Source organism: Augochlora pura, chromosome 7 (assembly GCF_028453695.1).
Source record: "Augochlora pura isolate Apur16 chromosome 7, APUR_v2.2.1, whole genome shotgun sequence".
Taxonomy (NCBI): Eukaryota; Metazoa; Arthropoda; class Insecta; order Hymenoptera; family Halictidae; genus Augochlora; species Augochlora pura.
Genome location: NC_135778.1, coordinates 28,094,680 through 28,108,326, shown reverse-complemented (window position 1 = coordinate 28,108,326; position 13,647 = coordinate 28,094,680). Strand labels below are relative to the sequence as shown.

At 46.4% G+C, this 13,647-nt stretch overlaps 1 protein-coding gene across 5 annotated transcripts; it reads left to right on the top strand.

Annotated features, from left to right (window-relative positions):
• The first annotated feature begins 6,418 nt into the window (after positions 1–6,418).
• LOC144472592 (uncharacterized) lies at positions 6,419–13,613 on the top strand. Of its 5 annotated transcripts, none has more exons than XM_078185815.1 (14): positions 6,419–6,682; positions 6,812–6,936; positions 7,048–7,202; positions 7,281–7,386; positions 7,457–7,642; positions 7,721–7,883; positions 7,943–8,697; positions 8,758–9,110; positions 9,438–9,571; positions 11,304–11,449; positions 11,738–11,962; positions 12,028–12,353; positions 12,422–12,739; positions 12,804–13,613. In XM_078185815.1, the coding sequence occupies exons 2-14, from the start codon at positions 6,861–6,863 to the stop codon at positions 12,891–12,893; spliced, it is 3,033 nt and encodes a 1,010-aa protein (XP_078041941.1). In that variant the 5' UTR covers positions 6,419–6,682; positions 6,812–6,860; the 3' UTR covers positions 12,894–13,613. The 5 variants fall into 5 exon arrangements, with proteins under 5 accessions (XP_078041941.1, XP_078041940.1, XP_078041938.1 ...); XM_078185814.1 differs by having other exon boundaries at positions 11,735–11,962; XM_078185812.1 differs by having other exon boundaries at positions 6,419–6,550; positions 7,457–7,883; positions 11,735–11,962.
• The last annotated feature ends 34 nt before the right edge of the window (positions 13,614–13,647 follow it).

Below are 13,647 nucleotides of genomic sequence, written 5' to 3'. Positions count from 1 at the left end.
TGTGGAGAATTCCGGGTGGGTCGGGCCCCCATGAGCCCAGTCTGTGTAAAGGAGCGCCCGTTTCGGGCCACCTCTGTCGAGTCTATGGCTTCCATGCGCTCGGAGCTGATAAGTCTCCGATCACGAGATCGTAGATGTCGCGGCAGGGGGGCCCCGCAGGGTTGCCAAAACGAACGGATCTGTCGACCGAGGCTCGCGCCCGGTCGTTTCCATCCTTCATCGAGCAAGGGCATAATTAGGTCGTAGGTTTTAACCCTGAAGCTTTCATTGTCCTACATATCATAGAGATATCGGGGGTGTCCCTTTTTGTTTTTCGCGGTTGGCCTACGAACGGCGTCCATCGGACCCGGGTTGTCGTAGACGAAAGCGGAGAACGAGGAGACGACGACGACGATGACACAGGAGGGCCTCTAGTATTTCATAGAGAATAGAAGCCGCGTTTCGGATTGCTGGCGAGAAACACGCTTTCATAGGATATAGTCGCAGCTTCGACCTAGCCCCCGAAAGTGAAACTAGAAATACTGTGCCCGCGTGCACTGTGTTTGAGCGTTCTGTCCTTTTCCGGCGTTCTCACCAAAATTGCTCATTTCGCAGTCCATTCTAAAACTTTACATTTAGTCGCTCTAACCTCTTTTCCGTGATTTATAGTCAGAGGTTCTCAACCCGATCGGCGACCTCGCGTTCAACCTCCACAAAAGGTTGAAAGATCGTTATCCACCCCCCACGGAGTCTCCGTAAGTTTTAGCCCGCCGGTGACCCAACTTCAGCCCCCGTCGCCGACGTGTTGAGAACCTTTGTTCCCTCCGACGACGCCGGGAAAGGAGTCAACCTTATCGAATCATTCAGTTTCTCAACATATCCATCTTCTGACCTCGTATTTTCATAAATCAAGATATACGTGCACACGCGTACACACGAGCGGCATGCGCGTTTCACATCCGATAAGGTTCGCCGAGAAATTATTTTGCTAGTCGGACTGATCTTCTACAGGGATCTAGGGCTGCTCCATTGTTCGGATCCCCGTAACCTTTCTACTTCTGTGAAACCAACGGTATGTTTCGGTTCTCCTCGATTTTTCTACGTGGCTGTACACTTTTGTACGATTTTTTACTGCGCGAACAGGCGACGGATGGGGCGGTCGACCTCTTTTTGCACAAGAATTAGTTCCCCTAAGCGCCCGGCCGCGGGACATTCAAAATGTATATTCGGCCGCGTCCGGCCGCCGCGAGTTTTTGCTTCACGACCGGTGTTCGCGGTCCGTTCTTGAATTGATCAACGATTCCGTGACGTTCGCGTCGTCATCATCATATTTCTATACAGGTTAATCGATTCGTAGGACTTTCTATAATAGACGGTGTACATAATAAACAGTGCTTAGATCATCGGATTCCTATACATAGTATCGTCGTCGTTCCGACGAGTCGCGAGAGTGTAAGACGAAGCTTACGATTTAACGTAGAGAGGAGCCTGTGAAACTCTCTGTTTGCGGGAACGGTGCGCGAGTGTGGGTAGTCGCAAATCACTTGTTGTATCATACACTAGAGTCCGGGGACGGTGGTCGCGCGTCGCCAGCAATTCCCTAGACGGATCGATCTTAATTCCTATTACATTTCCTCGTCTAACTCGATTCTCCTATTTCTCTCGTTTTCCGCCCCTAATTCCTTCACTTCGTAATTCGTTGCGAACAACGTCGACGCGCGTTTAGAAGAGTCGTTAGAAGATTTACAGGATCACATTTCCTCGATCCGATCCAAGCGTCGCCGGTGTTGCCAAACGGCGCGCGATCCACGTCCCCAGGGAGATAGTCGCGAGGCGCGCGAAGTTTGAATGAGTGTGTAGCGAGCCGTACGATGAGGGGGCGGGTAAACGCGTGCGTGGGCGTGAACGTTGAGCCGAGTCGGCGGAGAGGGGGAGGGGAGACGATACGAAGAAGCCAGGCGATCAAATCGCCCAGAGAATTGAAAATTCTAAGTCTATAAAATATATTTATAGAGCCGAGTGTGTGCGTATGGTGTGTGCGAAACTGCGCGAACGTCGGATCGGGGGTGCGTTGCGAGAGAAAGTTACTAAGAGAAGGCGGTGGTGAGGGAGATGGTGGCGAACGGGAACGGTAGAATATAAATACGATAGCGTTAAACGGGATGATATAATATATAGATTTGGAAACGCGGGGGATTGATGGGATAGAGACGGGGAAGCTGGAGGGAAGGGTGGTAAGAAGAAGGAGTGGTTTGTGGACAGCGACGAGGCGACGGACGACCGTATGTTCTATCAGTATTCTATCGAAGGAAAATGGACGTTTGAGTGGATGCGTTTAATTCGGGGCGAGGGGGTGAGATGAGACACGGAATGGGAAAATCGTGATGGTGTTCGAACGATTCCGGAACCGATCGGACCCCCATCGATCGAAGCTGCTGGACTGTCCCATGGACGAATGTAAACCGCGCGTAACACGGCTAAAAAAAAAGAGAAAGCTATGCGAGAAAGAGAAAGAGATACTATAAATATTATATATATATACATATGACACAAAAAAAGCATATATATATATATAAAAATTATACATATAAAAATGAGGAAGAAAGAAGCAACTATCGTTGATCGCTATATCATGCAAGTAGATATGTATATTATATTGAAGAAAAAAAGGTATATATATATATAATATATATATAGTAGCGTGTCGGTATAATTACTAATGATTTGTGAACGCGTGTCGCGGCGCGTCGACACTAGGGGGATATCCATTGACCGCTTATTGCGAACCAGGAGAAATTATCTAGGAGAAAATCATCGAGCGAGAGAAAAGGGGGGGGGGGGGGGGGCGATGGAGGGGAAAACGAGGGGGGGGGGGGGCAGAAACGAGTGGTGCGTGTCCAAAGAACCGGAATTCCATGGACGTGTTTCCGGCGAGTGTCAATTGTAAATGCGTTCGAATTTGCCGTCGTCGCCTAAGGGCTTTCCCATAGGCGTGGCAACCTGTCGCGACCCCGTTCAGTACGACTACACTTTGCTTTTAAGAAGGAACCATCCCCCGACAATCGACAGAACTCGAACGACTCTTCCATTCGTCTTTCGCGTGACGGCGCTAGTTACTTTGTAATGATAATAATGATAACGATTCACCGATTGGTTGGCGAGCTTATGGGAATGGTCGATAGCGATCGGTAAAATTGGACGCAGCCCTAAGAAAGTGTAAGAGAACAGAATTACAAGTAGTCCTTAACACCAAAGCAGCGGAGAAGGGTGAGAGAAAAAAAGAGAGAAAGAGAGAGAGAGAGGGAGGAAGAGTGGGAGGGAGGGGCAGAGTGGCGGATGTAACGAGGCTGGAATTTCCTGCAATAGAACAGAGTTAGATCAATTAAATGGAGACTCCCAGTAGGTAGACTTAAATATTCATAAATTATTCGCCATCCCGCGTGTCCGTCGCGTTCTTCATTCCCGTTCAGGGTTGGTTGTTTTGAATTTTTTGCGCCGTCCGGCGCCAAGGGGAATTCGGTTCCGTTCGGCTGAGCACGTACGGGGCGACGTTGCATCTTCGCTTTCAAGGACTGACTTTTTTAATGTCGTTCTAAAGAATAATTATAATAAATAACGGTAACGATAATAATATTATAAATACTACGTAACGGTAATATAAAACGATAGGAATGATAAACGATGCGCGTTCGAATTGCTAAGAATAATAATATTAATAATAACATTAATAATAATACTAATAATAATAATTACCTACAATTTAAGGCACGCGTCCACCCGTCGTGCTCGCCGCCGTCTTTTCTTTCGTTCCCCGAAAGGGTTCGAACCGTGCGCCGACCGATGATCGTCGATCGTGTCCCGCTGACGACGATCGCCATCCGGTTACAACGACATATCCGATTTACCGTCGCGGTGAAACGGAAAACGCCGCGAACCGGTCGATCTAGTCCCATTCGCCGAGGACAGGGTCGCCAACCTTCAGTTTTCCATGGTCGACCAACGTGGTCGACCGACTATCAACGGCACGGGGGGGAGGGAGGGGGGGGGGGGCAGGCAGGGAATTTCCCGTGCTATCGAGCGTCGCTAACGAATAATCGACGAAACGGCGAACGACGAGGGTCGATTAACCGGGGATTCGTTCTGTTGGAGATCCAGGGTTTCCTTTTCTATGTTTGCCGGTTGACGGGTTGCCAATACTCGGGTCTAAATCAACGAAGTACTTCGAACGCGTCGCATTGCGCAGACTGGAATCTAGGGGGATTCTGTTTCCAGGGGTTTTTTCTCTAGGGACACGCGGTTCTTTCGTTGTTTTCGGTTGTGGTAGGGGTTCCAAGTTGTCGCGCGCGTCGATGCGCGACACGTCGCGAGGATGATGCTTGGCGAACGGTTGAATTTCGCTCGAGACCGCGAGTGTAGGGTTTTAAAACGACGATCCAGTCGACGTTAAAGTCCCCGCTAATCCAATCGAGGCCGGCGACGGTCGCCGGTCGATTATAAATCAATAGTAGGATATAGTAGAAGCGTAACGATTTCAGAGAGGTAGTACTACCGTTGTTCCGTTGATTGTTTTCATAGATTTTATTGTGCCGTGACCGCATCGCGTGCTCTCTTGCTAAACGTTCGGTTCACCAGCTGCGAAAGCCAACTGCAAACAACTAGAACTTGCCGATTAATCTTTCTTGGCGAAAAATCTTTCCCTCAGCGAGCTCGTCGAAGAAGCGTTCGTATCACCCAGTTTTTAACTTAGACGTCCACCATCCGAACGCGGGTAACAAATTCCCCCAAATTCGACGAGTCCGACGATCGTTCCTCCCACAAATCGGGGAGGGGCCTCCTCCTCGCGGTGTGGAGGTCCGGGAGACCCAGTCAATTAAAAAAGAAAAAGAACGATCGCGACGACTTTCTAGAAGCGTAACAAGATCCTTTCGTCCGTTTCATTTTTGAAATTGATCAGTATTAGACCACTCCTGATTGAACGCGCACACGTGTTTCGTTTTCACAGCGTATCGCCGTCGATCGGGGCGGCGCAACGGCAATCAAACAATGCGTAATTCCGTCGATGAATCAGGCCCGGCATCCCGAGATAATGAGATCACCTGTCCAAGGAGGTGGAGGCCGGTCGGTCGCGGGCCGTTCCGACGTATCCTCGTCGTCCGACCGGCCGACACACACACAAGGGGGGTGGAATCGGCGCAGCGTGCAAAATTCCGCGACAAATTTGCGAGGTTCTATCGCGAGCTCCCACGGGACGCGGCCACGCCTAGCCAGGACTATTTTTCTAAGTTGCAAAGTATAATAAATTAACTAAGATGTTGCATTATCGTTACATAGAGTATATTATAATGTATATTGATATTTTAACTAGCTGAAGTAAGTATGAGACAATGTTACAAGCGTAGTAGAGACAAGGGGCGGGGAGGATGAGTAAAATTGTAGATAACAAAGTTTTGCGATCGTCTACGGTCAACTGTGCCCGTGCCGATTCACATTTCGCGGTCGACGCACGTGACGCGCCGCGACGCGCTACGCCACGCCGTTAGCCGGATGCTGATTAACAAAAAGTAAAAAAAATGAAAGAGAGAGAGAGAGAGAGAGAGTGAAAAAGAGAAAGAGAGAAGGAGAACGCTTGGTGAAAGAATTACTGTCGGGTGGATGGGATGCGAAACAATTCTTCGCGAGTCGAGAGGCACCGAAAACCAGTTCCAGTCTCGATCGATCCGCGATCGAGGACATTGATCCGCGATGGAAAAGACACGATCCTGGTCGCGGTCGCGCCGAGCCTGGAACCGCACGAACGGGCGTAAACGATTTGCGTGGATGAGTGCGTGCGAACGAAAGAATACCAATCGCCGGTGTGATTCCATGCCGGGGAAACAGAGAGAATTAAAATATGAATCGTTCTGTCAGTCACCTCACCTATATTATACAATGTAATAGTACTATGCTGCCATATGATATAAATACATGTCTACGGTAAGGAGTATATTACTAAAACATTATGAATAAATATGTTATAAGTAGCCGTCTTGTCCTCATTATCCCCAGCGTCACTCCCTTCTTTCAACCCCCCTTTCTTTTCAAACTAAATTCACTAGCGATAGGATGTAGGGCAAGATTTACCCTCAACTGGGTCCTTCTTAACCTAGATCATATAATAATTCTCAACTTAGAAATGTACAAATGAATTTAAAAATAATAAATATATATTTAAATATATATAAATTAGCTTCGAATGGACCTAGTCGTGGCTGCCATAATGCTAGTTCAAAAGCAGGCTAGAACGCATCGCACATCGGCGACTCTGTTGGTACGCCAATGTATTCGAATTGCGCGTGGTCGATCCTAGTTCAAGAATTTTCCGTCGTGGCGTTGTCGAAGGATTTTCTTAGTTCCGAATTTTCCCGTCGGCGAATTCTCGCAAATGGCGGCGCGTGGCCCAACGACTCAGTGTAAAAGCATTCGGAGTTAGAGAAACACGAACAGCAGTATGATTCGGTGGTGAAGTGGTCCATAACCTCTAATTTTTCCTGGAAATTGTGAATTATAGTTTTTAGAGGAACTGAACACGGGGGTAGTATTTTTATCGTATTTTTCTACGCTTTGTAATCGACGAGGAACGAATTTCATAGTACACGATCCATATCTTTGTACATAACGTTGAAGCTCGTCCTGCAAATAAATCCGTGATATTGAAAGGTTATGAGTGAGTTTCGTCAATTATTTAAGCGAAAGTGTATTTTTCATTTAGATCTATTTCGGTGTGCCGCCTCGGCCCCGTCGAATCGCTTGTCCAGAGAAGGACGTCGAAAATATCTTATCGTTTTCGTTTCAGACGTACCCACTGTGTGCAGCAGCGTACACAACTTATCTTATGTTCTATTATGAAGCGGCGTCAAAGGAGACCTGTTTTAGAATTGAATCAATCGCAAGCCGGCCCGCACGGGGATCATGTACAAAGTAATTCCATCGCAACGATTATTTTCACTCGACCATATAAAATAATCGCGTATAGATAATTCTCCAATCGTATATAGAAATCATTAAAAAATCGACTATCTGTACATTTAGATAAACGCAAGCAACCTCCGCACGATTATCATGGGCCGAACGTACCAGGAAATCCATTGGCGAATTTACTTTGCCACTACAACTCGGATAGCGACACAGAGGATACTAAGAAGGATGTTTGTAAGTTAGATGATCAAGTCAATAACTTTCTTAAGGTAAGTACATCACTGCATGGATTTATTTAATATTTATTTCATGCATATAAAATAATATTCCAAATATTTAATTCTCAGGAGATACAGCTGATTGCCCCTAAACAGCCAATGGCAAATGAGTTTGCTAACACTGTTATAAACTCTAATGCACAGCTGCCGCATCATATCAGCCAGCAAGCATCGAGTAAGTTTCTACTAGCAAATATGATTTTCTAATTTGGAAGTTCAGAACTCTGAGTTTTCTCTTGTTTTAGTGTGGAGAGAGTGCATAGACGAATCCTCTGGTTACCCATACTACTGGCACATAGAGACCAACGAGGTAACATGGGAAATGCCAGAGGAATTACGGTACATGAAGAACAACGTTAATAAAGCCAGCCCTGCCATGAAGCCTCATTCCGTGCAAGACTCGCATTGGGTCGATTTCTCCGCCGTCGCGTGTAACTATCCGACGAACCTCGCGGACTCCCGGGTCCGAATGAACTTACCAAGCAACTCGAAACCAATGTCTCTTTTAGACCAATCGCACGAGAACATACCGGAAGGTATGATACCGAGAGAAGTGGTGGCTCGTAATCGTAATAGGTACATCCACAACGAGACCGCCAAGAAACAGGAGCCGCCGGCCGATCAGGATGTAGCCAATACATCTGACACAATGGACAATGAGTCCGACGATGGGTACGTAACCAGTATACTTTCAATGCTTCTTTCGCGTAACCAAGAAATTATTGTTACAGAAAAATCGAGATGATAACGTCTTACGGATCCGAAGAAAGCGATTCGGACACCGCGGACGAAGGCAAATCGAAAGATGAAGCAGCGACAGGGTCTGAGGTTGAGTCGCTGAATGCAATTTCGACGGTAGCATCAAAAGTGGAAGTATTCCCTTCGACGACGACCGTGAAACATCCTCAACTACTGAAGGTGTCTCAGACGTTGGACCATGACTCTCGAGACTCCTCGGACAATCCAAAGGCGGATGGTTTAGACACAAAGACCGTCGAAGAAAAAGACGCGAAGTATTTGAAAAACCAAGTGAAAGAGTCTGACGAATGCGTCGAGAGGCTTAGCGACAGTCGACCTGTTAGGGATGTTAAAGCTGGAGTGGCGGATGCTGTTAACAAAAGCAATCCTGGCACCGATTTCGACTTTCGGGTATCTTTGGTACCCGGCTACGACGAGGATTCCGATCCTGAAGAGGAGCCTGAGGTCAGACAGGAGAGGAAGGCCCTGTTTCCAATCCCTCAAACAGAGGAATCGACGGACAGCACCACGTCGAAGTCGCATAGAATACCGGAGAGCAACGACAGCGACGGCAATGGCGACAGAAGAAACGTTCAGGATCTAGACAATGAAGTCTCCGAGAAGGGGGACAGCGGCGAAGAGTCGATCTCGAAGCCGGAGGATGATGGACAAAGAGCGAACAAGTTCTTGGACAACCTGCATGGCAGGAGCAAGTTCTTCCAAAGGAAGAAGCGGATCGCGTTCGATGGTAAGTATACTCGTTGTTAATACATTGTCAAGTTTATTTTAAGTGGGGCGGATCTTTCAGTTCCATCTACGAAGAAGAAGCCAGTGGACGAGGTGAAACCGGAACCCGAGATACAGCAGGAGGAGACAAGTACGTCCGACAGTATAGAAAGAACCGACGAAGCTCGGAGCGAACATCAAGAGGACACGGCTACTGTAACATCCGAAGATAAGACAGAGAATGCTGTGGATCCCGTGTCCGAGTCTGGCAAAGTCGAAGAAGAAACAGCCGTGCCAACTGAGACACCTGTCGACACGAAGGAAAACGAGGGGGAGGTGGCATTACTCTCACAAATCATTCTTGAGAAACTGAAGTTTCTGTCCGAGGGGAAACCCACTGTGTCCCCGGTACAGATGATGTCTATCCAGCTTCAGGTGAATGATTGTACCATTAAAAATTGTTGAATTATGTACTAAAAGAAATGTTTACGTTGTTCAAATCTATATCTAATGAATTGTTGGAATCGTAAGGGTTGTATGTGCAAATGGGATTCACGTCATACATACATCGTGCGTTAAAAAATATTATTTTATAGGAGATATTGTTATAGTTTTATAAAAATATTATTTTACATATACTATGTAGGTAGATAGATATTTATGTGTATTATAGAACCCTACTTCGGTTCCAAGAGGACCTGTAACTCTTAGTTTAATTCCAAAGGGGCCACTAATCACAATAACTGTTGTGTTCTGTTGTAGACATTGTTTGTGGCGTGGGAAGGAGGTTACTTAGAAAAGAGTTACTTGCGTAGGTGGTTGACTGACACCAGTCACGAACTGGAACGCTTGGAACAAGATGCGGCGCCGCCGGGATGGCTTTGTCAGTGGGATAGGTATAGTATACGATCTAAAATTTGTGTATTATCTCGTACAAATAAACATGACTCGTTCCATACAAAACATCGTGGTATGTTATACACATCACTGCTCTATGAGTCTTCAGTCACCGCTGCAGAGACATGTTCATGCATTCTATACGTGTACTGTTAAGCCTTCTTGTTCTTGACTCATTTGCCGAGTTCACGTAAAGAATTGACATCGGATCGCACCGTTCGTTTCGTGCTTTGTTATACAGTCTCGAACGCGTATCATTCTCTTTTTAATTGTTTTTCTTTCTCTTTTTTTTATATATGCTAAGTCGAATTGCCATTTTCTCAGCTCTTTAAACTATCCAACGAAATCGGTCGAATCGTGTACCGCCATCGAGGGTTTAATCAACATGATTTTATCAATTTCAGAGTAATTATTGTAAAGTTCGATCTAAAACAAAATTTTCGTAGACTCACGGTAATGCAAATTTGATTCATATAGAGAGAACAAAAAATTCTATACGAACAGAGACCGCGGGTAATTCGTTTGAAACGATTCGATTACTGGAGCAACGTAGATAGAAAATGTGTTCAGGACGGGTGCCCGTCAAGAGGCATACGCGCACCGCGTGGGTTAGAGCTGTGCGCCAAACAAATTTGTAGAAGATTCAAGACAGATCGATCGACGGGAACACGGCGCAAAGTGTAGAGACGTTTCATTTGGCATTGAATCAACGAGAAAAGTCTTATCGGTGGAGCTAGAAAGTCGGTTCTGCGAGCCATGCAAAAAGAAACAGGTACTGTAAACACGTACAGTAGAAGCGAAGACCACATCAGGATACAAAACGGACGAATGTATGTAGCAAGACACCGCAGAATGATCGCAAAACTCGGAGCCAGAGACTGACTGAAACGTTACGAGAATCCCAATGATATTGACACAGTGCTTGTGTAATGGAGTGACCGAAGGTAACTCGAGATCTCGAGAGAAGCTGGTTGCCAAGAAGGGACAGAAGGGATGGTCGGTCGCTGGCAGGACGGTGGATGTAAGCTGAAAGTAACAATCACACGGAGGTCCACGACACACGTCACACATACTCGTTTTTCTTTCTGTAACTGTCTCACGAACCCACCAGGCTCGGCTATGTCTTATTCTGTAAACGTGTTGTTCTGTACCTTTACTTTTTACTGTCACCCAGAGCGTTTCGATTAGTTCAAGCATTCCGGCAAGAATTCCTTCTGCGTCTCGACGAAAGAAGTGCCGTGATTGTTCTCCCAGTGCTCCCGGTCTACAGAGACAGAGAGATAAAGAGAAAGAGTCGAAAGAGAGCAAAGAACATATTGGAAAGCAGAAAAGCCAAATGCGAAACAGAGAAAATGATCATCCCGACTCGCACGATCCCCTCAGATACTCATATAATTCGCTTAATTTCGCCTAGCGTAACGCTGACGTTCGCCAACGTATACTATCGGTGATCGTGTTGCGGAAGAGAGCGCCTCGCTATGTAACCGCTAAGTAACACTTAACCCTTTATGTAATATAAAGGGGGTCTCGCTGAGTAAATGCCACGCCGAGTCCGCAGGTAGGAGTATTAACTGATATTTGTTTCCTAGCAAGTAAGTCGCTTTAGAACTCGCTGGGACGTCCCTCTCACGGACCAACGTCCCTCGAAAGTTTGTCTGTCAATGTAACACATGCAAGTAAATTCGTCTTGCGCCTCGGCTGTTCTACATTCCCCGGTGGGCTTTTTTCCAGGTCGCATAAACGATATTATTACCAGAACACTGCCACCGGAGTGACCCAATGGATCTATCCGGACACCGGTATCGCCGGTGGCGCGGAGGAAATGGAGATTTGCTCGACGCCTCCACCGATGGAACAGGACGAGATGATTGCAACAGGTGCAGATCGGTGATCCAAACAAATATCTGGTTCTTAACCGTTTTCGTTCGGCGCCGTTTTAACTCTAAATCCAAAACACTAGGTTAAAAACTTCTGCAGATAGAATATGTTGCTCGTATCTACCTGCTAAAGTAAATAAAACAGAGAATTATATGTCCTATGAAAGACGAGAATTATTTATGACCCGACTTAATTGTCTTGGATGACTAAATAAATATAATCTATAATATAATAAATAGATAAATATAATACAATTAAAATAGTATAATTAATTCTACGTGCAGCAGCAGAAGAGGAAGGATTGAAGTCGAAACCAAAGAAGCAACAGGAAGACAACGGCGCGAGCGACGACGCAGGATCAAGGAACTCTGAAGTGGAAGCACCGCCGCCACCACAGATCTCCAACCCAAGCCCACCTCCGCCGCCAAGAATATATGGGAATGACTTGAAAAAGGACAAAAGGAAACGAGATAAGGGCAACGATATCTTGGACAGTAAAAAGCAACGTAAAGGTAGGAGTCTTCTTGTCTGCGTTGCAGCACTGCGGTTGAGACTAAAGGGATCTGGTCTTCTACAGAGGGTGCAGCGATCGCAGAGGTGAACCACCTGGAGACCACAGTCATACCTTCGCATTCAGCAACCGCACTCTCACCTCAGACCACCGCCCTTACGAATATAGCGAACGTGACCAACGTGGAGCCCCTGCCACCTGGCGTGGACCTAACGGAAGCGCCGTACGAATTGCCAGCGTTGAAGAGGATCATATACGGTGCTGTGCAGACTCAGGGTAGTGCGTTGTACGATGCTGCTGCCAGGGACCCAACGGTTCCCATCTTGGGTCACCCGGCAGCCATAGTTCAAGAGCACTACCTTCAGTATCCAGCTTATCAGCATCTGCATTCCGTAAGTTATCGCATGACAGGGTGGTTCGTCATTATGGATTTTTGCAATGTCGTATTTTGTTCGGGCAGCCTGCAGCCTTAGTACTTCCACACAAGCACGGTGTGCAGCCGACGATCCAGATTATACCGGACTACACGCCGATCTACACGAACCACAAAGTGATCGAGAAACCGCCGATCAAGACGGCCAAAGAATCCCTGGTATCCGCGCTGGACTCGTTCTACAGCGACATCGCCCGTATAGAGAACAGCCGGCCGGAGAAAGCACCTCAAAGACAAGACACCATGACGACAGAGTCGTCGCTGCCAGTGGAGGAAGCCAAGGTGGACATGGACCTGGAGGCATTGCACTCTGAAGCTAGCATGAAGGAGAAGAAGAAAAAGAAGGTAATATTGCGAATCGAGTAAGAAGTCGGGTCAGATCGGTAACTTCGAATTACGATTTTTACAGGCGAGAATTGGAATCAGCAAGAAACATAAGGAGGTCTCCAGCATGGTGGCAAAGTGGCAGAAGGTGCAACAGAATTTTGAGAACACTTAGGGCACTGGCAACAATGTACGAATGGGTTTCAAGGATTGCTCAAGGTCTCTTCGAGCGCCGCATCCATAGACTCTTGGATACGAGAACCACGTGATTCTTAAAGTCGTTTAAGAATTGTATTTTCTAGGTGTAACGTTGTTAAGTTGATAGCGCACTGTACCAACGCCTGTATAGTGTTCCCGTACCTGCAGTTAACGTTGTTACAACTTCTCGCGAATTGGTTTACTGTTTGAGATCGAATGAATAGGAACAATGGACGAGGACTTTAGCATTGTTCGCGCGCACGAGACGCTGATCACTGGCATTTACTTACTGTCGCGTACGCTTACCGTGACGTTCAAAAGTTTGTTGAGAACGACATGCAACTGTTCCTGATACAATCGGGATCACGTTCACCGTTGTAAATAACGCGCCTTTGGTTTTTTTCCGATTGAGGGACCGCTACGTAAACGTTAGATGAGTCGATCGATTAGGATCGTCATGGTTATTATAAACTAAGATTCATTTAATAACCCATTATTAACGTTATCCCGGACTGCGAGAATGAGAGATGGACATGCTTAAATGCTTCCAGAGCTAGAATATTTTTTAAACTAACCATAGGAAGGTCAGTATCATCGAGGGAATTTGTTTGTAAGATTGTACGCTTTACAGAATTGTTTCTTTTTTTGTAATTATATGTAAATACATGATCAACGAAATACATATATATTATATATATATACGGTATTGTGTCTTTCCAATCGCCTTGCGA